Genomic DNA, 20,983 nt, shown 5'->3' with positions numbered 1-20,983 from the left:
CCGGAATTCAGAGCCCCTCCCTCCCACCCTGACTTGGGAATATCTGGGAGCCATTCCTCTAAGGGGGGCCGTGGTCTTCGGCAGGTGGAGGGGGGGTTCGCTTCTCTCCTTACCTTCGCCAGCAGTATGCCCTTGCCTTCGTCCTCGCCTTCACTAGTGGGAGCCCAGGCAGGCTCATTTCTGCCTTCGCCGGTAGTAGCCCGGGCGGGCTCGCTTCTGCCCTCGCCTCTCCCCGCTGCTGCTCTGGAGGGGATCCGGTTGGATGTACGGCGTCCACGTAACTTGAAGTCTGGCCGTCCGCCCGACGGGCTCCAGACCCGGGTACCACATCGCCGGAAGTCCGGCCGGATGGACCCTAGGCCCTTCAGAGCCCCTCCCTCCTACCCTTTTTGGATGTCTGGGAGCCATCCTTGAGGGGGGAGCTTTGTCACCTTTTCAGTTTTGTTTTGTTATGTTTTCAGGTTTCCAGGTTCATTTCTTATGTTTTTTCCCCTGTCACTTAGTTTCACTCAAGTCACCTGTTATTGTTCCACAGCTGCATCTTCCCACAGTATTTAGTTTCCCTCACTCATTGCTGAATCCTCTATTTGTTTTCCTCCTTTATTTGAAAACAGGGAAATAATGCAGCCTACTTTAAAAGTCATGGTACGGCGTGGGGCGGATTCACTTACGGGCCCTGGGGTGGTGGCCACTGGCTCTGGGCTGGGTGGCCCGGGCCACTGTGTTATGACTGGCTGTGCTGGGCCTGGGCCCTGGTTCCTGGGGAGTCTGGGTTGCCACGGTGTGGGTGGGTTAGTGCGGGCCCTTGTGTCGGGCTGGTTGCTCTGGGACCTCCGATGTATACGCAGGTTGTTGGTTTTTTTTTTGTTTTTTTTTTATTAGGGTGTTGGGGCGTGCAGTGGGGTGGGGCGGTGCTTTTCCCCTGTTGGGGGCAGCCTGGGTGATGGTGGGTCTCAGGCCTGGGGTGCTGCGACTGGTTTGAATGCGTGGGTTTTTTAAAAATGTTTTTAATTTATTTGTAGGGGCCTCTGAGGTGAGGCGGGTGAGTGCCTTCTGGTTGCACAGTAGCTCCCTGAATACGGTCGCTGCGGGCCCTGATTCTAGTGGACATCAGGCCCTTGGGTGGGAGGGGCCAGGAGGAAGAGTTGTTCTGCTGGTTCGGGGTCTGTTGTGGCTGGGGGGCTACTGGCCCCCGGATTTTGCCTGCTTTATTTTGAGAAGCTCCAGTGACCACAAGAGGGCGCTTTTGCCTCAGTTTAGATAAATTGAAACCTGCTGCTGTTTAATGAAAACTGAGGATTTGAAGTTGCTTCTGTGCCAGCAATTGCACAACTTATGGCTGCTTATTCAGTTTGGATGTGAAATGTGGGAGTTTAGATATAAAATACCTCTTCCTGAGACAGAGCCAAGAGATGCGAACTTACTGCTGAAAAAAATAGTAATAACGTTTTCATGAGCTGGACATAGAGTGAACGAATGTCTTTATTGATCTTAAAACTCGTTGCACCATAATACAAAAATATAAGGAAGGGAGAGATACTGGACCCTAAAAATTCTCCTGTTCGTTGTCATGGTGACTTTATGGCATAGGTGTTTATATGATTTTGTCGCAGTGTTCTTTTCACAATTCCTGTAAAAGCTTTAAAAAAAACACACAGGTAAGTCAAGAGGTAAAACTATGGTGATATCTGTTTTCTCTGCTCCCAAAGTGCAACGTCCACAAAAGAAAGATACACACAGCTCCTCAGTAACTTCAAGACTGGCTGTTACCTGCTGTGCAACTCACTCACACTCCTCTATTTGAGCTCCTTTAAAATCCTTTGCCCTCTGCTGGACATGATTGGTTCATCAGAAGGTGGACAAAGAAATGTAATTTCTACAAAAGAATACACATGCAATTTAAAGGGAATTTACATACTTTTTAATATGTCTGAGCCGAAAAATGAAACACAAACACACTGTTGTGCATGAGCTTCCTATCAAACAAAAGAAAAATGTTACGCCCACCTTGGCTGAGCACTGTGGGACGCTGATGTTGTGCCAAACAGTGCAAAGACACAGGATAGAAGTCTTTCCTGAGGGATACCTAAGGGAGCTGCTCCATCACATTATCCGCCTCCTCCAAGATAGAACCCATCTTCAATTTGGAATTTCATACCAAATTAGATCTTCTCTAAATTAGGAGGCCTAAATTTATTTTTACTTTGAAATTATTTTGAAAAAAGTCACCTCAAAACTATCCTACTTTCATAAACAGATGCTCCTTTCTTGGTCATTGATCTACAAACATAATTTTTCCCCACATAGATACTATATATAGAACAATATTGGTATGAAGTTCCAAATTGAAGATGGGTTCTTGACAAATTGTTTAAGCCAGTTTATTTTTAAAGTGTAAAAGTCTAAAAAGTTAAGGCCACCATCATATGAGTTCATTATTACTGATTTCTTTAATATAGTGTTTTTTTGTTCCTCCATATGAAGTTTAATAACATCTTGTCAATATCTTTTGAGACCTTTTTCTTAACATCGAGAGATAAAGCAGCTTGTAAGACGGGATATTCGCATCAAAATATTATTTAAAAGCAGCACGTACGTCGTCACTAGCAGCACTAATGATTTGAAAGCATAGTCTTTACAAGACGGACCACCACCATCATGTCGCCCGAGGGTACCCGCCGTTTTGGTTAATGTCGTTGTGCACTTCTGGGCCACCGTAGAAATATGGTGTCTCCTGCTTTGCCCACTCACACTTTGGTGATGAATGTGCTGGTCCCATGAGTGCTGTTGTCACAACCCTGGAGGACCTACCTGCCACTACTCCTTACACAGGTCCAGGGTAAGTGATGTATTTGGCTGCTCCAGTCTTCTCCAGCAAATCATCAATTCTTGATTCAGTAAATTGATTTCCGGCCCACAGTTTCCTGTAGCCACAGAACACAGGCATCACTTGAATGCATGTATCCAGTTGAACTGACTGTGGTGTGTGAATACGAGAACAAAAATATTTAATGTTTGTGCCCACTTCTTTCTTTTTTAAACTACCAGTCTTGAATTAAATTAAACTGGGTGCACAAATAAAGCCAGGATATCCTGCTGAACCAGAACTAAGAGCCAGTAAAAAAAAAAGATATGATTTTTTCAGCAGCAGTGTTTTAAGATGTTCAAGGATCTGGGCAGCTCTTATATGGTGTGCCCCCTGTTCCACGGATCAAGTCCCACCGCCAAAAAGGCTCTATCACCTGTTTTTGAGCCTTAACCCTTTCAATGTTCAAGAATAGAAAATAAAAAAAAGTGTTCTGGCTGGAGGGCAAGGCTGTAAATGTTTGTAATTCTGAAATGGACTTAAGTTATTGTCTGAAGTATGTCTGAAGATGCTGTAAATTAAATGTTTATTCTTATTGTGAAGTACATGATTGTAACGTTGGGGATTTAATCTCAGCATGCAGAAGTCCGACTGCATCATTTTCTTCATTCACAGAGCTGTGTATCTAAACTTCTCACATGAACATACACACAATGAATTGATGACCAACTAAATTTTAAAGATCTTGTTGCCTTCGTTGCTAGATCGTGCCGCTTCGCATTGCTAAACATAAGAAAGATCAGGACGTACCTAACCCAACACGCCACCCACCTTCTGGTACAGACGATGGTCATCTCCTGTCTTGACTACTGCCTGTGCTGTGAAACCTCTGCAGATGGTCCAGAACGCGGCAGCGCATCTGGTCTTCAGTCAGCCAAAGTGAGCACATGTCACTCCTCTGTTCATTGAACTCCACTGGCTACCCTTAGAAGCCTGCATCAAATTCAAGTCACAGATGTTAGCCTACAAAGTGCTTAATGGAACGGCTCCCATCTACTTGAATGCTCTTGCAAAGGCTTACGTCACCACTCGGTCACTCCGGTCGTCAAAGGATTGTCGTCTAGCAGTGCCTACACCACACTTAAGACAATCCAAACTCTTTTCATGTGGAATTACCTACCAAGTGCTTCAAGAACAGGGGCGTCCCTGTCTATCTTCAAGGAACTCTTGAAGACCCAGCTCTTCAGAGAGCATCTCCTATCCTAGCACTTACCTTACCTATACTTTCTCTTTCTGTACTTTCTTCTGTGCCTTTACTCTAGCTCTACACTGTCACCTCTGACAGTGACTGACTAGTGGTTTCCTTCTATGTAACTTATTTTTAGCTTTGATGTTAGCTGTAATGTTATGTCCTCATTTGTAAGTCGCTTTGGATAAAAGCGTCTGCTAAATGCATAAATCAGGGCCCTTAAGTCCTGTGCAGCCCAGTTGTCTGATATCCTGCAACACATTTTCAACCTGAGTCTGTTGCAGTCTGTCTGCTCTCCATCATGGACAATCCTTCCCACTCTCTCCATAAAAACTGCAGGGACAACGGAGCTCATTCTCCAACAGACTGATTCAGCTCCACTGTCACAAAGAACGGTTCAAGAAATCTTTCTTACTGTTCACCATCAGACTTTTTAACAGCTCTCCTTTGGGAAACAGATGAAACAGTTTGCACATTCATTACTCTGTTTGCATCTATCCATTTCAGTTCATTATTAGTTTGAACAAAAAAATAAATAAATTATACTATGTATATATCTCTTTGGTTTATCCTCTATGTTGTTGTCTATAATATAATGTGATTATGCGTACTTACTGTTTGTTTAATTGGATTAATAAAGTACTTTGATTTGATTTTAACATAAACATAATCTATTTGAGAGCCAGATCCAAGAGGCTAATCAAGGAAAAGCCATTATTTGCACTTCCACGTTGCCTTCATGCTTTTCTCTCAAAATGTGTTGCTTGGCTCCCTGAGAGGACTTTTAACCCATCGTTGTTCCCTCGGTGTTCTGTCTGATCAGCGTACCAGTGTTATTCTTCAGTAAATATTAAACCAGCATTCTTTTCACAAGAAGACACTAAACATCCTTTATTTTGATCAAATAAAAAAGATTTATTCTTTACTTCACAAACAACAAAACAGACATATAGGTCTTAGTTTCTGACTTCCGTTTTACTAACAAATGAAGACAGTAGCACCACACTAGTCTGAACTTGTCATTAAAATAAAAGCACTTGCTTAGACAACTGAATAAATCAAGTCAGGTGTGAAGACTGTTTTCAGAATACTCAAAGATAGATAGCTATTTCATAACATTCTATCATTCTGAATCATTTAAGATACAATCATAATGCATTCATCAATTTGCCCACCCTGATTATTTTACTGCTCCCAAGACAAGGAGGAAAGGTTAAAACCTCTCCAAACTGGTCTAAATCAAATATTGATCCTTTTTCATTGTGTCACAGGATTATAAGAGGAGATTGCAGTGAAGACAGCAAACACGTTAGTGGAAGCACTGCAGGATAATGCCTCCTTTGCTCACCACCCACAGACGGCCCAGGTCATAGCTCACGTGGCTGGCAGAGACGCACATTCGTATGTAGGACCAACCTGTTCCCTGTGGAGTACTCGAGGAGATGCCGGTTCTGCAGAGAGGGAATGTGGATACTTCCGTCAGTCAAATTAGAATTTTTCAATTATAAAACTCTTAAATGAGCACCATCTCTCTTGCCATTAATTGAATATTTGAACAGAACGCATAATGCAGTTTGAAGTTTTGAAACATGGATAATTCCAAAGAAGTAACATGCTGTTACTATTGATTTTGAGGTTACTCTAACCGTAGGTGAGGAGAGCAAAATGTTTTTTTAAATGATCTTTAAATAATTCTTGCAAATTATTGCAAGAATCTGTTTGCTCTTCCTAAAATTTACACACAACAAACAGAAGAATTTATGGAGATCTTGTATTATGACTATATGGGATATATGGGATTTTTTGGGAGAACAAGACACTGATTCAGAAATTTCAGAGAGTCAGATGATCAGCAGAGAAAAAAATGTATAGTTTTTTTATTTATTTTTTCCTCATACAGTTTACTGTAACACATATTCCAAAATCACAATGTGATAAAAAAAATAAATAAAAAAAAACAACAACTCTGATTTGAGAGATAGTTTACCTTTGGAAGACTTGGCCACCTGAATTTACCACGAAGACGCTTCCATCATACCCGACTTCAACCTTTTTTGCACTCCCTGACACTCTTACCCAGTTACTGATCTTGCATGTGGTTGGTGATATTGTCTGTTAAATTTAAAAAATATGGTGAGAAGTCACAATCAATGAGACAAATAACACTGAGAATAACAGAGTTTAGAGTTAAAAGATATGAGTGTGTTTAAAAGAGTTTACTGTGAAAAAGATCTGTTCAGCACTGTTCACTCCCCAGCAACTGTTTGTTGGGCTGCAGCTGAAATACTTTAAAGCCCCTGGCAGCAAACTTCAACTCAGAGTGCCCTCTTGCTTAAAGGCTGAAGCAGCGCTACTTTTCAGGCAGTGGATGGTGTCAGATTTGGTGACTCCCACTATCTGACTTACACCTCCAGCATCCACCTGGCTTAAAGTTTAACCTGCAGACACACAGGTAGAAAGGATACAATCACCAAATGGTTGAAAATGTGTAGTGTTTAAAAGTAAAATATATTATCTTGATGTCAACAACAATAGTCACCATTTGAACGAACAAATTCGCCTGCTATGTATTTGTAGACCCTGTTTGCGTAGTCTACTCCCCAGATCCCTGCATCTCCCACTAAGACGTGCTTAAGGTAAACTGAGCCCAGTCTGTACCAATGGGATCCACTCAGGAAATAGGCTCTTGAGTGTCTGTCTCTAAGTACAACTTTCCCCTGTCCAGCATCAATCTGTGATGCTGGGAACTGTTGAATTGTGTTTTTATAGACACAAACTTTTGGCCCCTGCAAAGAAACACGAAAGGGTCCTTTGAGAAAGGGTGGGCTGTGTTTAAATGACATGTTTCATCTTTACACTTCTTAAATGTTTTCAAACAATATTTTGTCAAGTGTTCAAGAGCATTGAAAACCAATCTGATATTTGAGTTTTTATTGTAACCAGTATATTAATTCAATTTACCATTTTGGAGAGATGGATGGTTTCTCTATAATTCTTTGTGCTTTCTGCTCAACACTGATTGTTGTAGTTTAAATTTGAGGTTGTTTTAATGCATTTCATGTGCTATTTTTGGTGTAATTTTTCTGTAACTTCAAGAAAAGTTTACAACAAGTAAAGTATAACTGAATCTGAATACAATAGCAAGCAAGATTACAAGCAAGATAACTATTACCTTAGTCCTGTCTACCAGTGCTGCTGGTTCATAGAAGCAGTCAGTGAAGTGCAATTTTTATATTGATATTACAAAGCAGAACTACATGGCTATTAATCAGGCAACTCAGTTAATATAAGAAGGTGGAGCTTTCATCTTGAGTCTGAGTGTAATTTGCATTACATCTCATAATTCACCAATTTCTTCTCTGAGATACGCAGGTATGATAAAGGAAATTGAAATTATTCAGATCTATGATACTGAACTGGTCTTTCAGGAAGTTCATGAAAGTTTGATGACGAGGAAATGTTTTAACCATGAAATAAAAGCAAATACCATCAAGCTCTTCTTAAAGGAGGAATGTACCGACAGTGCAAGGAACAAGGAACGACTACCAGACTCAACTACAATTTCGTTGATGACAGCTGATAATTCCTGTTGCTTATTTCCCCATCAGTGCAAAGAAAATAGAATCTACAATACAGAAAAAGAACTGAACAGTTTGTTTGAAGTGTTTCAACCCTTCACAAAAAAAAATTGCTAATAGGCCAGTTGCATAAAGATGTTAGAACAATATATCTTTGAATTCCCACTAGAAAGGCTATTCTGGAGGAAGTGTAAAACAAAACAGTTTTACAATTGGCAACTCAGTGGGTTATATTGCCAGTTTTAAGGTAAAGTTAATGCAGTACATCCAGAAAACACACTGCCATAGGTTAACTTATTCTATTTGCTAATAGGCCAGTTGCATAAAGATGTTAGGACAATATATCTTTGAATTCCCACTAGAAAGGCTATTCTGGAGGAAGGTTTTGCACCTACAAGTATCCCTTCTTCAATGTCAAATGCCAAAAACAAATTAGTTTGTAGTTGTTGCAGTAAATCTCTAAACTAAAAAAAGTCTTTGAATTACATCAGTGCGGCCACAAGCATGGAGTATTTCCCTAAAACCTGCCCATCAATGTTGTTAGGAATGTCACTGAACCTGCTTTAAAATTGTCCCAGAGTGTGTTTTTTTAATCCTTGCTAAAGGTGTGCACAGACAGCATCAATGTGTAGTAAGAATATGAGAGAGAGATGGGATGACAGGTACCAGTGTTTATTCACTCTAAACCTCTCCAGATCATCTCTGGAAAATTTTAGGACTGACAACTTTGTTATTTGAAAATCCCTGCATCTGTGTCCTGTGTCCTGCCGGGTCGTGACAATTTTGCGGAAACTTTTATAAAGTTGCCTCCAATCTCATCCATTTTATGTGCCAGTGGTTTCACATTACCATGACAGTCAAATGCAGAAATCGGTCAAATTTCCTCCTCCTTTATCCTTGACATCTGCTCTTCAACTCATCTGTATTTAGGGTCTTATTCCAGGTATTACTTGGACTTTGGAAAACTCAGTCAGCTACTCCTACATGCAAACAACTTTTCCTTTGACCTGACAATGCATCAACATCATTTCTTTTTTTATTTAAGAAAAAGTGCCAGAAACCAACAGAAATTATTCCAGCAGCACAACACCAAAAGTGCAAGATAACTCTGCATAAAATCCAGCGGACTTTTCTCCTGGATCATAGTTAAAGAAGAATTGAAGAATTACTCTTTCATGTTTATAAGGTACGCTTTGTTGAAAGAAGGTGTTGCTATTTGTGTGGCAAGAATCTGTTCTTAGTCCTGTCTATCAGTGCAGCTGTTTGAGAGAAGCAGTCAGTGAAGTAAGAGAATAATGTGCTTTTTTTTTTTAAAGTGCAATTTTTATTTTGTTATTATAATGCAGAACTACATGGCTGTTAATCAGGAAACTCAGCTAATATAAGAAGGTGGAACTTTCATCTTGAGCCTGACTGTATTTTATATTGCATCTCGTAATTCACCTCTGAGCCTTAGCTAAGATACGGAGGTATGATAAAGGAAAGAAAGAAAGAAATTCTGATCTATGAGACTGGACTGGTTTTTCCAGGCAGTTCAGGGAAGTTAGAAGACGAGGAAACATTTTACCATGAAAAAAAAACAAATACCGTCATGCTCTTCTAAAAGGAGGGATGCACCGACAGTGCAAAATTACTCTCTTTCACATTAACCAGTATCAAAGATAATTTTGCTGATGACTGATAGTTGATAATTCCTGTCACTTAATTTTCCATCAGTGCCAAGAAAACAATAGAATCTACATCATAAAAAATAACTGAACAGTTTGTTTGAAGTGTTTCAGCCCTTCACAACAATTTCTTTGAATGAACACAAATTAATTCATACAAATGTGTCATTAATCCTATAATATAACCTTTCACAAATATGTTTTAGCCTTTAAACCCTTGGCAATTAAATTATCAAAAAAAAATATTGCCAGTTTTATGGTAAAGTTTTATGACACACACTGCCATTGGGTAAAGTTGTTCTATTTGCTAATAGGCCAATTGCATTAAGATGTTAGGTCAACATATCTTTACATCCCAATAGAAAGGTGATTCTGGAGGAAGTTTTTGCACCTACAAGTATTCCCCTCTTCAATATCAATTGCTAAATTTCAATGGGAAACTTGAAGCATATGTGCTGGGATTTTAAAGGGGACCACAGTGAGCCATTGCACTATCGAGCTTCTGTGAGCAAGAGCTGTCTTTGAGCCAGTATATGCTTGTGTCAGTTGCAGTAAATCTCCAAACTAAAAAAGTCTTTGCAATCCATCAGTGTGGCCACAATCATGGAGTATTGCCCTACAACTCGCCTTTCACATTATCCTAACAAGTGTGTTTTTGTAGATACAAACTTTTGCTAAAACCCACCGATCAATGACGTTAGGAATGTCACTGAACCTGCTTTACCAGTGTAAGTCACTTTGGATTTTCATTGCCATTTCTTGCTGTTACATTTAGTTTCAGTGTAAAATATAAAGAGACCAGGTACACCCCCAAGCTCTCAATGGCAACTGACAAACCTGACAGCAGAGGCGTCCTCCCAGAGGACAATGTGACAAGCTACACTGCAAAAACTGCTTAAGAAGGGCTCCAAAAACATTACAAAGAGCTTCTGGCACTGATGCGGCCTCCAAACTCTCTAGATCCCAGCCCAACTGAGTATCCACTGGTGGTGCTCCAATAAACCTAATCAACAGAGGCTCCTTCCAAAATCCACAGGGCACAGCACAACACCCAATAAGTCTGTGTGTCCATGCTCTGAGGAAACAATTTGTTTTGTCTCTTGCACTGCATTTTGACTGTTTGTGTGTCACAACACATTCATGAAAGACACATTACTTTGTCTCACTGTGTACTCTATGTATGGCTGAGATAACACTGGAAAGTACTTGACTTAATGTAACAGCTGTGCTGACTATTGTTGGTTAAACGCCTGCAAATAGTTGTTATATTAATGCAGTGATTGGCACACAAATATCAAGCGTGAAAGCAAGTGAATCAATGTATCTTGTCTTAAAGGATGACAATGTAATCTGTCAGTAAGGGTCGGTCCATGAAGAGTTTTGGATTTTGTATGTTGAATAAAATGAACCAAGGGAACGGTGCAACACTGTAAATGGTTGTTGTTTTACCAAGGCTTGTGAGATTTTCTCAAATTGCCGATTTAAAAAAAAAAAGGGGTTTTCTTCCTTTTCTTTTTTCTTTTTCTTGAACAATGTCAGCTATGTGTAACACAACTTGAATTGGTTGGCAAGAGCAGTGTGCAAACATAGACTTAATAACACAGACTTCTACCAAAATTACTTCTCAGTTCCAGATCCAATGTGAATCAGTTGGATTCAAACCTAGGATTTCGGAAGGTATAGAGCATAAACTTCCCTTAAAGAGAAACTGTTTAGTTATCCCTTTAATCATAATGTTTCTGCTATTCGTTAAGTGTTTAATTGTGCATGCTTATACCTTACTCTTTGTTGAAAATTAGGGGGGACTGAGTCAAAAATATTCTGTCAAATAAAAGTATGCAAACATTAAATGCTTTCAATATATAAAATCAGTTTGCACCCTTCTGCACTGATTTTTGTAATGTTTGGCGGCAGATTTGTGGATTGAAGGCTGTTACGCACACACTTGGGGCAACCCCCACCAGAGGAACTGTTTGCATGCAGGGTGGGACCAAACTTCCAAAAGCTGATCTCTTTCCCACGGCAACTTTTCGCGCTATGGACCAGGTATAGATAGCGCCGTTCGTGTTAACCCCCGCCTGCCTCCCATCTGTCTGTCTTTATGCAGCGGGGCTAATTACAGCCAACCGCAGAGACAAAGGCACGAGCGATCAGGTCAAAGGTATTATCAACAGCTTTTTTTTAGGCCTTACGACTTTAGTAGTCATCGTGGTAGAAAAAACGGGGTGCAAGAGAAAACTATCAGCTGAAAATCAAAGATCGTCTGCAGAGGCGATGAATTACTCGATTCAAATCCTATTACACTCTATTGTCCTCGAATAGGTTTGTTTTCCGAAGTTGTAGATGTGTGGAGCTGAGAAAGTAATCATTAAATGCACCAGTTATTACAAACTTGCTACACAACATGTGATTAATTTCTTATGGATAAGTCACACTTGTTATTTCAGATTGTTTTATAAATCAAAGTTTTATATACATATCCAAATTGATGTTAGCGATGTATATATATGTATATATATATATTTTTCTTTTTGCGAATTGCTTTTAGTTTATAGTTGAGACATTTTAATCGGCTTATTTATAAAGATAAAACACTTTCAACTGTATCAGTAAAATACATGTCTTTAAAAAACACAAAACAGCCGCAGAGTGAGACCTCTTTTTTAAACTCTTCTTAGATTGTACCCGCCGGTTGCCCCGCCAACACAACTCGGGAGGCGTGGTCGTCCGCCCGCTTTATTGGTAAAAAGGCACGAATCCAAGCACTCTGATGCTGAGTGGCTGGACATCTATGACGCAATCAGCCAATAGGGCTCTGATTGGCTGGAGTGTTCCAGCTGCTGCAGAGCGCCAGAAAACAAGCTTGAGCGGGTGCGGCAAAAGTCTCCCTGGGACAGTACAGAGTGCCATCTGATAGGACAAGAATGTTACAGGAGTAAAGGTACATGCTGAGGAGAACTGCCCGCTAGTTTTGAAGAGGGAAATAGCCTGCTATGTTGGTCTGAATAAACTACATAGTGACAAGACGCGAAAACCAAACGGAGCGGAATATTTTCATCAACATCCGCAAAAGGTGAATAATCATGCTTTCCCTCCAGTAGTTTCCTGCAGTCTGTTTCACCGGGTCATGCTGTTCTTAATCAACTGAGCTAGTATCCTGAGCTAAGCAGCTAATTAAAGTCAAATTAGCCTTATTGGCTGTCAGTAAGTTGCAGATATCCATTTACTGTTGTTCAGAAGCTCATCTGCAGCTAAATGGATGCCGTAATTTGGACTAATGTGAGCGAACTGGCGCTTCAGTAGGTTGATAACGGTAACGGTACTACATAGTTTACAGTTTAGATTTAAACAAATGTATTCGTTGCTGTGCAATGATATTCGCGGTTCCCAACTTACTGCATTTGCTGCTATTTGGCAGGTTATGTTAAGCTCATATCAACGGTTGTAAAGTTGAGGATACGAGCGTAATTAGCTTGCTAGGTGCTAGTTAGCTGATGTTCTTTGCGCCAAATTCATCTGACCACTGCACTGACTTTTCCATAGCAACCGAGGTATCTTCAGCTACACTATCCTACCCGCTCAGATACAGACTAGGTAATGTTGTGCTGATTTCGTGTATGTGTCTTAACTCCAGAAAACTCCAGTTTTCCCAGATGGAAGTTGAATGCCTGGCACTGAAAGACCTCACAAGTTCGAGGAAAAGTTTCGCGGTGGAGCCAAAGGAGGATGGGGGCCAAAGCGAGCAAAAGGTAGGCGAAGGAGGACTCATTTTTTTTTTTAAATACTTTTGGTTTGGTAGATTTTGCATGATGGAGATTTACAGCGCAGTGTGATGGCATCTTAGGAGAAAAGTTGCACTTGTTATTTAGTCCAGTTCATCAGCACGTCTTAGCTTTCTTTCTCCTAAAATAAACCTTTGATTTCCTGACCACTACCATTTCATTAATTAGTTTATTTGAGCCACATACAGCTGCTGAAGTAAGGTGGTGTATTCAACAGGGTGCAGTGTTGCTTGTGGAATGTCACATTTTTTTTGTTTTTGCATCGTTTGAACGTTTGAAACGCCGGCTAAAACAACCACGCCACTTTCTACATCAACAGGAAAACATGCACAACGAGAGGAGAAGATCCACCCCACTGAAGGCGGCAGAGTCCGCCGCCCCCGTTTTACTGAACAGGAAGGGCTCGACCCCTGACCTGGCCCAAATCACCCCCATCAAGCACACGACAACAACCGAGCCTTGGACGCCCACTGCCAATCTGAAGATGCTGATCAGTGCGGCGAGCCCAGATATTCGTGACAGAGAGATGAAAAAGGTGCTGTTTAGACCGATAGAGAATGATAAAAACAAGCCGACGAGCCCGGAGACTTTGGTGGAGGACACAGAAGTGGAAGACTCTTGTCAGGTAAAAAGATGTGCCCTTTAAGACGCGTTGCGTGGTAATTACAGGTTCTAATCTGAGTTGTGCTTTTACATGTGACGTCTGGTACTCCAAAGGCTTTTTGTAAAGATGCATTTATCTGCCCGCCTAGTTTGAAGCTGCGGATGAAGAGGAAGACACGGAGAAAAAGCCAAGCAGAAAGCAGAAGAGTCTTGGCCTGCTTTGCCAAAAGTTCCTGGCCCTTTACCCTGATTACCCCCCACCGCACAGCCCCATCTGGATCTCACTGGATGAGGTGGCAACCAGTCTAGGTAAGAACTGGTGAAAGATGCTCGGTTTGCAGCGGTGTCATTATTATAGACACCTCGTTGGGGTGGGAGGATGGTGGAAGCAGCTCATGTGCGTTTCATCAGCATTGTAAAGCTTTTTGTTATTGGTTTAGGGCGGAGATTTAATTTTTCAATTAAAGTAAAGCCTGCGAGAATGTCTTTGGTTTCATTATCTTGATTCATTTCAGTAAAGCCCCCTCATTTCAGCGTGTCATTTCTCTTACTCTCACACTCGCTACATCAGGAGTGGAGCGACGGCGTATCTATGACATCGTCAATGTGTTGGAATCCCTCATGATTGTGGGCCGGATAGCCAAGAACAGCTACACCTGGCACGGTCGTCAGCGGCTGCAGGCCACACTGGATGACCTGCAGCGGAAGGGCCGAGAGCAAGGTTACCACCTCCAGATGGACCTGCCTACTGAAAGCCAGAAGGCCGGACAGGGCCGCGAAGACGATGGCGGGGAGATGGATGCTGGCAACGGTAATCCAACAGAGATCAAATGTAGGGATCGGGAGTTTAGAATTAGGAAAATAATATTCTATCCAACGCAGCACAAACAGTGACTGGAAAAGAGTATTGGTTTAAAGGAGCTTAGGAATAAGCTTGATCTCAAGATCAAGAACCACCAGCTTAACTTGACAAGCTGAATCAAGTCTGAAACCCACAGGCTGGTTTCTAAAGTGACTCTTTGGTTCTTCCTGGCTGCCTTTGCATATACTTGAGTGCATTATACGTCTGTTTCACAGTTGCTGGCAACAGGAAGGATAAATCTCTGCGCATCATGAGCCAGAAGTTTGTCATGCTTTTCCTGGTGTCCAAAACTCAGACCGTCACTCTGGACGCAGCGGCAAAGATTCTCATCGAGGAGAGTCTGGACTCCTCGAGTCACAGCAAGTACAAAAGTAAGAAGCCCAGCGGCATGTTGTTAATATTCAACTATTCCGTTTGATTTTAAAGTCAGTGAAATGACGTGGAAATCTTTCATCTGTGTGTCTGCAGCTAAGGTGCGGCGTCTGTACGACATCGCCAATGTGCTGACGAGCTTGGGCCTCATTAAGAAGGTTCATGTAAGCGAGGAGAGAGGAAGGAAGCCGGCCTTCAAGTGGCTCGGCCCGGTGGAGTTCGGCAACTCTGCAAATGCAGGTGAGAACTGAGGACGAACTCGCTGAACTTGAACCACTCTGAACTCTGAAACTCATGAGAATGAGAAAACTTGTGGGGCATCATTCATCTCTAAGGCGTTTTTTGATAGGATTGTTTAAAAAGAATAAAAAAATGTATTGTTTTCCCCACATTGCTTTCAGGAAACACGTTAAATGTAGCAGCCGTTTCACCCTCTGAGCCTTTGAGCAGCCAGGACCTCAGGAAAGCAAAAATGGGACGTCACGCCTCCTTCAACATCGCACCTGCTCCTGTTGCCGTGCAGCGGCAGGTCAGCTCTGCGCCCAGCAGCCCACGCTGTGACCTCACAGGTACAAGGACGAAGAACTGTGGAATTGATGTTTTTTTTGTCAGCGTTTTGTGGTGTAAAACTTTAGGTGTTTTTCGCAGAATGTCAAACTTTGTTCTTCACACTTCAGGCCTGCCAAACCAGCCCATGGATTATTCCAGAAAGACGATAGGCAACAGCACAGCATGTCATCTGCAGTCTGGAAATAATGCCGAGTGAGTTGACGCTAAAACACACGCAAATACTCAACATCGTTGCATTCGTGTGGTTTACATTATTACATCATGACAGCCAGAGGATTTACAGCACTAAGTAGCTTTATGCCAGCTTTAGTATTACAGATGAAGATAATCTACATCAGCTGCCTGTAACAAGGTTAAACCCCAGCATTATTTCAATACTTTATTAATCGTGGGTGTTAATATACTACATGAATCTTAGGCCTTTCCCTGACTGAATCTTTTTTGCTTCTACTGTCTTCTTCGCCTAACTTGTGCTAATTTCAATTAAATAAAATTTTATTTATATAGCGCCAGATTACAACAATTGTCATCTCAAGGCACTTAAGTAATATAGTCCAATTAAAGCCAATTGGAATTCAATTCATTGTAATCATAATCCAATTAATTCATATGGAGCCAATTCAAAAAATAATATCCTAGCTAAGGAAACCAACAGATTGCACCGAAACTTGTCTTCAGTCCAATCTCCCGTCCTGAGCGTGCCTGTGGCGACTGTGGAAAGGAACGACTCCCTTTTAGCAGGAAGAAACCTCTGGCAGATCCAGACTCAGGAAGGGTGGCCATCCGCCTCGACCAGCTGGGGTTTGAGAAGACAGAAAAGAGGCAAAAGAGGGGGGAAAAACACCATAACGCCATTCAAAGGATATCTGTTGGAACAGGGAAACACAAGTTAATAACCACAACGGGGGGAAAAAGAGAACAAAGTGAGGAAAGGTGTGACAGATGAGGTCCCCCAGCAGTCTAAGCCTATAGCAGCTTAACTATGGGATGTTTCAGGATTACCTGAGCCATCCCTAACTATAAGCTTTATCAAAACGGAAAGTTTTAAGCCTAATCTTAGAAGTGGAAAGGGTGTCTGCTTCCCAGACATTTACTGGCAGCTTATTCCACAAGAGAGGGGCCTGATAACTGAAGGCTCTGCCTCCCCTTCTACTTTTAGAACCTCTGGGAACAACATTTCTGGGCTTCTTATTTGTTTTTTGTTTTTTTCTTCAGCAGTCACCCCGACACGCCACTTCACAATCACATCACACAGAGCAGCGGTGGCTCTCTGCCCCTGTCCTCCACTCATCCCTCTGTTCTGGCGACTCAGCCCCACCTCGAGCATCTGCTGCTCTCGTCTCCCCATTGCTTGGCCTACCTGCCCAGCCTGTCCCAGCCCTCCGTGGTCATGCTGTACAGGGCGCCGGACAAGGCCGAGCAGATGCCCGACGGTCCGACGGCGGAGTCTGGGGAGGAGAGGAAGAGAAGGAAGGAGGAAAGCAAGGAGGAGGAGATGGTAGTGAAAAAGAAAAGGAATTCTGAGTTGGAGGAATGTAGCAAGGTGAGGTGGAGCTGGGTGATGATTTGTTTAAATATTTTACAAGCAAAAAAATATTGATTAGCAGTATCGTTTGTTCCATTTGTTTCAGTTCAAACTAATTGGGAACAACACCATTCTAGTGTCTCGTCTGTTTCCCCTCAGCCAGTCCAGGTTCACTTATTCTCACTGTTGGTTTGTCTGTGTAGTTTAGGGAAGCAGCGGACTGTTCACAGATGGCTAACACCAGGACTTTGTCGGTCTTCCCCAACGAGCAGGCGCTCGCAGAGAGTCAACGTGGCAGCGAGCACGCTCCGCCATCACACTACCTCTATGTACCCAACAACGCAGGTAGCGTATGTCCGACCTAACTTTAAATCAGGTCATTTCCAGGTCTTAACATTTGTCAAATTCAATCTCAGATGAAAAGTCACACGGTGTCATTGTTTAGTGATAAAAAACCCAAGAGCTACATCTCAGACTCCACAGGCCTCAGTTAGTATGTATGTTAGTATGGATGTTAATGTTAGTGAGAGTACAATTAGAAAAAGACTAAATGGGTGTCAGAAACATCAGAAAAAAGCCACTTCACTCTAAAAAAAAAAAAACAAAACAAGACAAGACACAGCATGTCAAAACAAAGAACTTGCACCAACTGTCAAGCACGGTGGTGGAGGTCTGATGATGTGGGTTTGATTTTGGACACCATGAACTCCTCTGTATACCAAAGTATTTTGGAGTCAATTGTGACAGCATCCGTCTGACGGTTAAAGCGTGGCCAACGCTGGTGCACGCAACAGGACAATGATCCCAAACACAGCAGCAAAGTATGACTGCTGTGGTGGGACCTTGGGAGCTGTGTCTGTCTGTCTGTCAGCCGTGTGGTTCTACAAGCTGTGGAATAACAGAATCTACAACTCCACTCACTGCTTCTATATTTTGGCTTATTTTCAGTTAAGTAATGATACAATGTAGTATGTAATGTCGTTGTTCATCTGAGGATTTACCTACTTTTAAGACCTGGAAAGGACTAGATGATTTTTTTTTTGTTTAATAAAGCCTGAAACCTTAGGATGTATTTTCTTTTTTTGTATAGGATGTACTTTCTTTTGTACGTTATTGTATACGTTTCCAAAAATGTACTTTTATCAATTTATACCTCCAAAACAAAGCAGCTAATTAAACCAGGTACTCTGTTTGTTTGTTTGTTTGTTTTTAATTAATCCAGGATTAAACAACCTCAACTTCCTCAACTTCATACCAGCTGGACAGCCACCAGCCAGCGTCGCACTTTCTTCCAGCAGTGTGCCGGCCATGGCACTGCCGTACGTCCTGGTGCCCTCGGCGGCCCTCTCCCACTACCCTCTGGTAGCCGGCGGTGTACAACAGCAAGGCTCTGATAAACCTACGAAACTGAGTTTCAGTATGCCGGCCGTGATGTCACCCACCCACTTTATGGTGGGAGCGACACCGTACACCATAGCAGCGGCGCCTGAGATCAGCAGCTCGCCGGCCTCGTCGCCAGCCACTCCAGAACAGAGCAGACTTTACGTGTCAGCGGCGAGCACGCCGCATTCTCCCTCTGGACAGACCAGCAGCATTAACCCACCGGAACCACTGGTAAGAACTGATTGTACAGCAGCACTGCCCTCATAAACCGAAACCCTTCTCTGCTATATTGAGTTGTCCAAACAACTCAATATAGCTCTACTGTTGTTGCTCTGCTCTAGCAAAGTAGTTGACACGGTGCAGGAGGCGAATGACTGCAGCATTGTAAACAATACGAACTATTCTCAATCCAATCGTTATTGCAGATTTCAAGGGCAATATTGCCCCCCACGCAGGGTCAGAAATGAACTCAGTAAAGACCTTCTCTTTCTGTTTACAGACTCCACATACTCCAAAGGAGGCCATGGCTTCCTCCTCGAAAGCTTTCTTCCAGACTCCAGGAACTCTGGGAAGTGTACTCAGTACTGTGCCAGCTGCCCGAAAAAGAGGTTCAGCACAGAGGAGGCTGGACATTGGCCACCCACCGGCGGTCTGAATGAAGGGATGAGAGCTTATGTGAAACATGTCTTTACACTCAGGTGTTGATCTTGAAATGGTAGAATATGGTTCAAAAACCTTCTGGTGCTTATTTTTCTTCAAGAGTGTCTTAGAAAAAATGTGAAGCTATACATTCTTCAATTTTTGCTGATGACTTTCAGTTTTTAGTAAAATTGTTACATTTTGAAATTAAATGCTGTTATTTGTTGTAAATGTTAACAGTTAAAATGTGCCTCATGGTTAGATTATGAGACATTTGAATTCAAAGGAAACAAGTGATGCTGTATTGCCAATGTAACAGGGCCCTCCAGTGGTGGGAGTCTGTCATTGCTGTATTTTATTTAAAAAAAACAAAAACATTTCTTTTACATTCCATCCTTAATTTGCTCTCCCAAACATGATCAAGCTACCTAACTCCACACCTTTTATATATTATGGCCCAATTGCTATTTATACCTAAGCTAATATATGTTGATTACTCGGATTGTAAAGGAACATACCTTTTTTTCTCTTGGCACTAAGAATTTATCCAATGTACACCTACGTTTTAAAGTAATTTAGTTTTGTAGGATCCTTCCGATTTTGTTACATTATGAAGGTTTAAAAGGAATCTTACTTGCTGCTGATCACTCATTTACAATGACAGTGGTAGGACAATTCTCCCACATTTTTGAGAGGAGGTGGAACTGAAAATCACTAGAGCCTTAAATGTTTACACCCTTTAAGTATCTGAACTGTTGAAATCAATCATCGGGACGACAGATGCTCCTTTTTTTATTTTTGTCTTAAAGGTTGAACACCAAGCCCACTGTTACTGATGACTATTAGACGATGCTCTCAGGTACTTGAATTGTAGTACTAAATGTAATTTATATCAAGAGTACTGTAAAAAGAAAAGGAGAAAAAAAAGATAATCCTTTTAATTATAAAGAGAAAATAAAGCTTATATGTTTTTTTGGGGGGTGGGGGGTCCCAGAATGTGCTGTTAAGGTCCAATGCCTTGCTTTAAGGCACCTAGCTTGCATTTCTCAAGTCCATTTCCTTGCTTCCAGACATGCAAATATTGGCGCTTTGTACATGAATCATTTAAGACATTTCTATTTTACACCAAAATATGTGTACAGATACGGTAATCCTCTCTGTGCAGTGGACTCATGTACAGTTTTATATTGGTAATTATTTTTTACATTGTCGGTTTTAGCCTCATTTAAGACTTAACAACCAGATTAAATGCTGCTTCCCGTTTTTGAAAAGAATGATCATTGCACTCAGTTCCAGTAGCCGTGTCCCTGTCTTTGTTCCTTCTCTGTAGCTCTGCTCTTTCTGTAGTTCTGGAGCATTATGGTTTTCTATGGCTTTCACAAACTTTAAATAAAATGTACATTATTTTGTAAGATATTTGACCATGTGTGTACCTTCATTATTATTTTATGTTTATGTTATATTGAAATAGTCCTGTTTTTTCTCCACTGGAGATAAAAATAGCTGGAGAGGAAATGGGGGGTTTATTACGATTACACTATAATTAAGCTGCTCTGTTTTTTATTTAAAGTAGAAAAAATATGGAAATAACTGAAAAGAAAAATGTGTTTGACACATTCAACATTTAAGCACAAACTTTCTTGTTAGCATTGAACCACTACAAATAATTAAAATATCATACTAGAACAGTGGCGTAAACAGACATTAGAATTTTTTAGAAAATTTTCTTTTAGATTGTGCATTTAACACCATATGTCAGGTGGGATAAACATGGAGCTTGCAAAGTTTTATCCCACCTCTAAATGTGATCTAATTGAGCTGCCAATGGGCATCTGATTCGTCAAAAACATTTATTGCTCTAAAGCAAGCAGACTGAACAATTACCTTTCTATAGATATGGTTTAGCCAAATATAATTCAACCACGAAACATTTCGAAATATACCGTC

The 20,983-nt window shown here is 41.4% G+C and overlaps 2 protein-coding genes across 2 annotated transcripts; one reads left to right on the top strand and one right to left on the bottom strand.

Moving 5' to 3' along the window:
• Nucleotides 1-5,196: 5,196 nt before the first annotated feature.
• On the bottom strand, nucleotides 5,197-11,507 carry LOC140282561 (fish-egg lectin-like). Its single transcript, XM_072377012.1, has 6 exons — nucleotides 11,493-11,507; nucleotides 6,595-6,841; nucleotides 6,477-6,480; nucleotides 6,276-6,363; nucleotides 6,043-6,167; nucleotides 5,197-5,506 (listed from the first exon to the last, which is right to left on the bottom strand). Exons 1-6 carry the CDS (start codon nucleotides 11,505-11,507, stop codon nucleotides 5,365-5,367), a joined length of 621 nt encoding a protein of 206 aa, XP_072233113.1. The 3' UTR covers nucleotides 5,197-5,364.
• A 652-nt stretch (nucleotides 11,508-12,159) lies between these two features.
• On the top strand, nucleotides 12,160-19,167 carry e2f7 (E2F transcription factor 7). The gene is made up of 13 exons (XM_072377011.1): nucleotides 12,160-12,373; nucleotides 12,935-13,049; nucleotides 13,402-13,707; nucleotides 13,835-13,994; nucleotides 14,257-14,496; nucleotides 14,763-14,918; nucleotides 15,016-15,159; nucleotides 15,321-15,488; nucleotides 15,597-15,681; nucleotides 16,705-17,032; nucleotides 17,218-17,359; nucleotides 18,237-18,628; nucleotides 18,897-19,167. Exons 2-13 carry the CDS (start codon nucleotides 12,954-12,956, stop codon nucleotides 19,050-19,052), a joined length of 2,373 nt encoding a protein of 790 aa, XP_072233112.1. The 5' UTR covers nucleotides 12,160-12,373; nucleotides 12,935-12,953; the 3' UTR covers nucleotides 19,053-19,167.
• The last annotated feature ends 1,816 nt before the right edge of the window (nucleotides 19,168-20,983 follow it).

The sequence above is a fragment of the Leuresthes tenuis genome, unplaced genomic scaffold (assembly GCF_036924035.1).
Source record: "Leuresthes tenuis unplaced genomic scaffold, fLeuTen1.0.hap1 SCAF_23, whole genome shotgun sequence".
Lineage (NCBI taxonomy): Eukaryota > Metazoa > Chordata > Actinopteri > Atheriniformes > Atherinopsidae > Leuresthes > Leuresthes tenuis.
The sequence above is the reverse complement of the archived record's forward strand: the minus strand, read 5'-3'. Positions and strand labels throughout refer to the sequence as shown.

Bases quoted from the DNA above. Each gene is read 5' to 3' on its own strand.
- LOC140282561 (XM_072377012.1), bottom strand. The intron at 6,168-6,275 runs GTAAACTCTTTT...TAAATTTAACAG, and splicing joins CTGAACAGATCTTTTTCACA to ACAATATCACCAACCACATG. The intron at 5,507-6,042 runs GTAAACTATCTC...CCCTCTCTGCAG, and splicing joins GGTGGCCAAGTCTTCCAAAG to AACCGGCATCTCCTCGAGTA.
- e2f7 (XM_072377011.1), top strand. From the start codon at position 12,954: ATGGAAGTTGAATGCCTGGCACTGAAAGACCTCACAAGTTCGAGGAAA. The intron at 15,489-15,596 runs GTACAAGGACGA...TTCACACTTCAG, and splicing joins CCCACGCTGTGACCTCACAG to GCCTGCCAAACCAGCCCATG. The intron at 18,629-18,896 runs GTAAGAACTGAT...TTCTGTTTACAG, and splicing joins TTAACCCACCGGAACCACTG to ACTCCACATACTCCAAAGGA.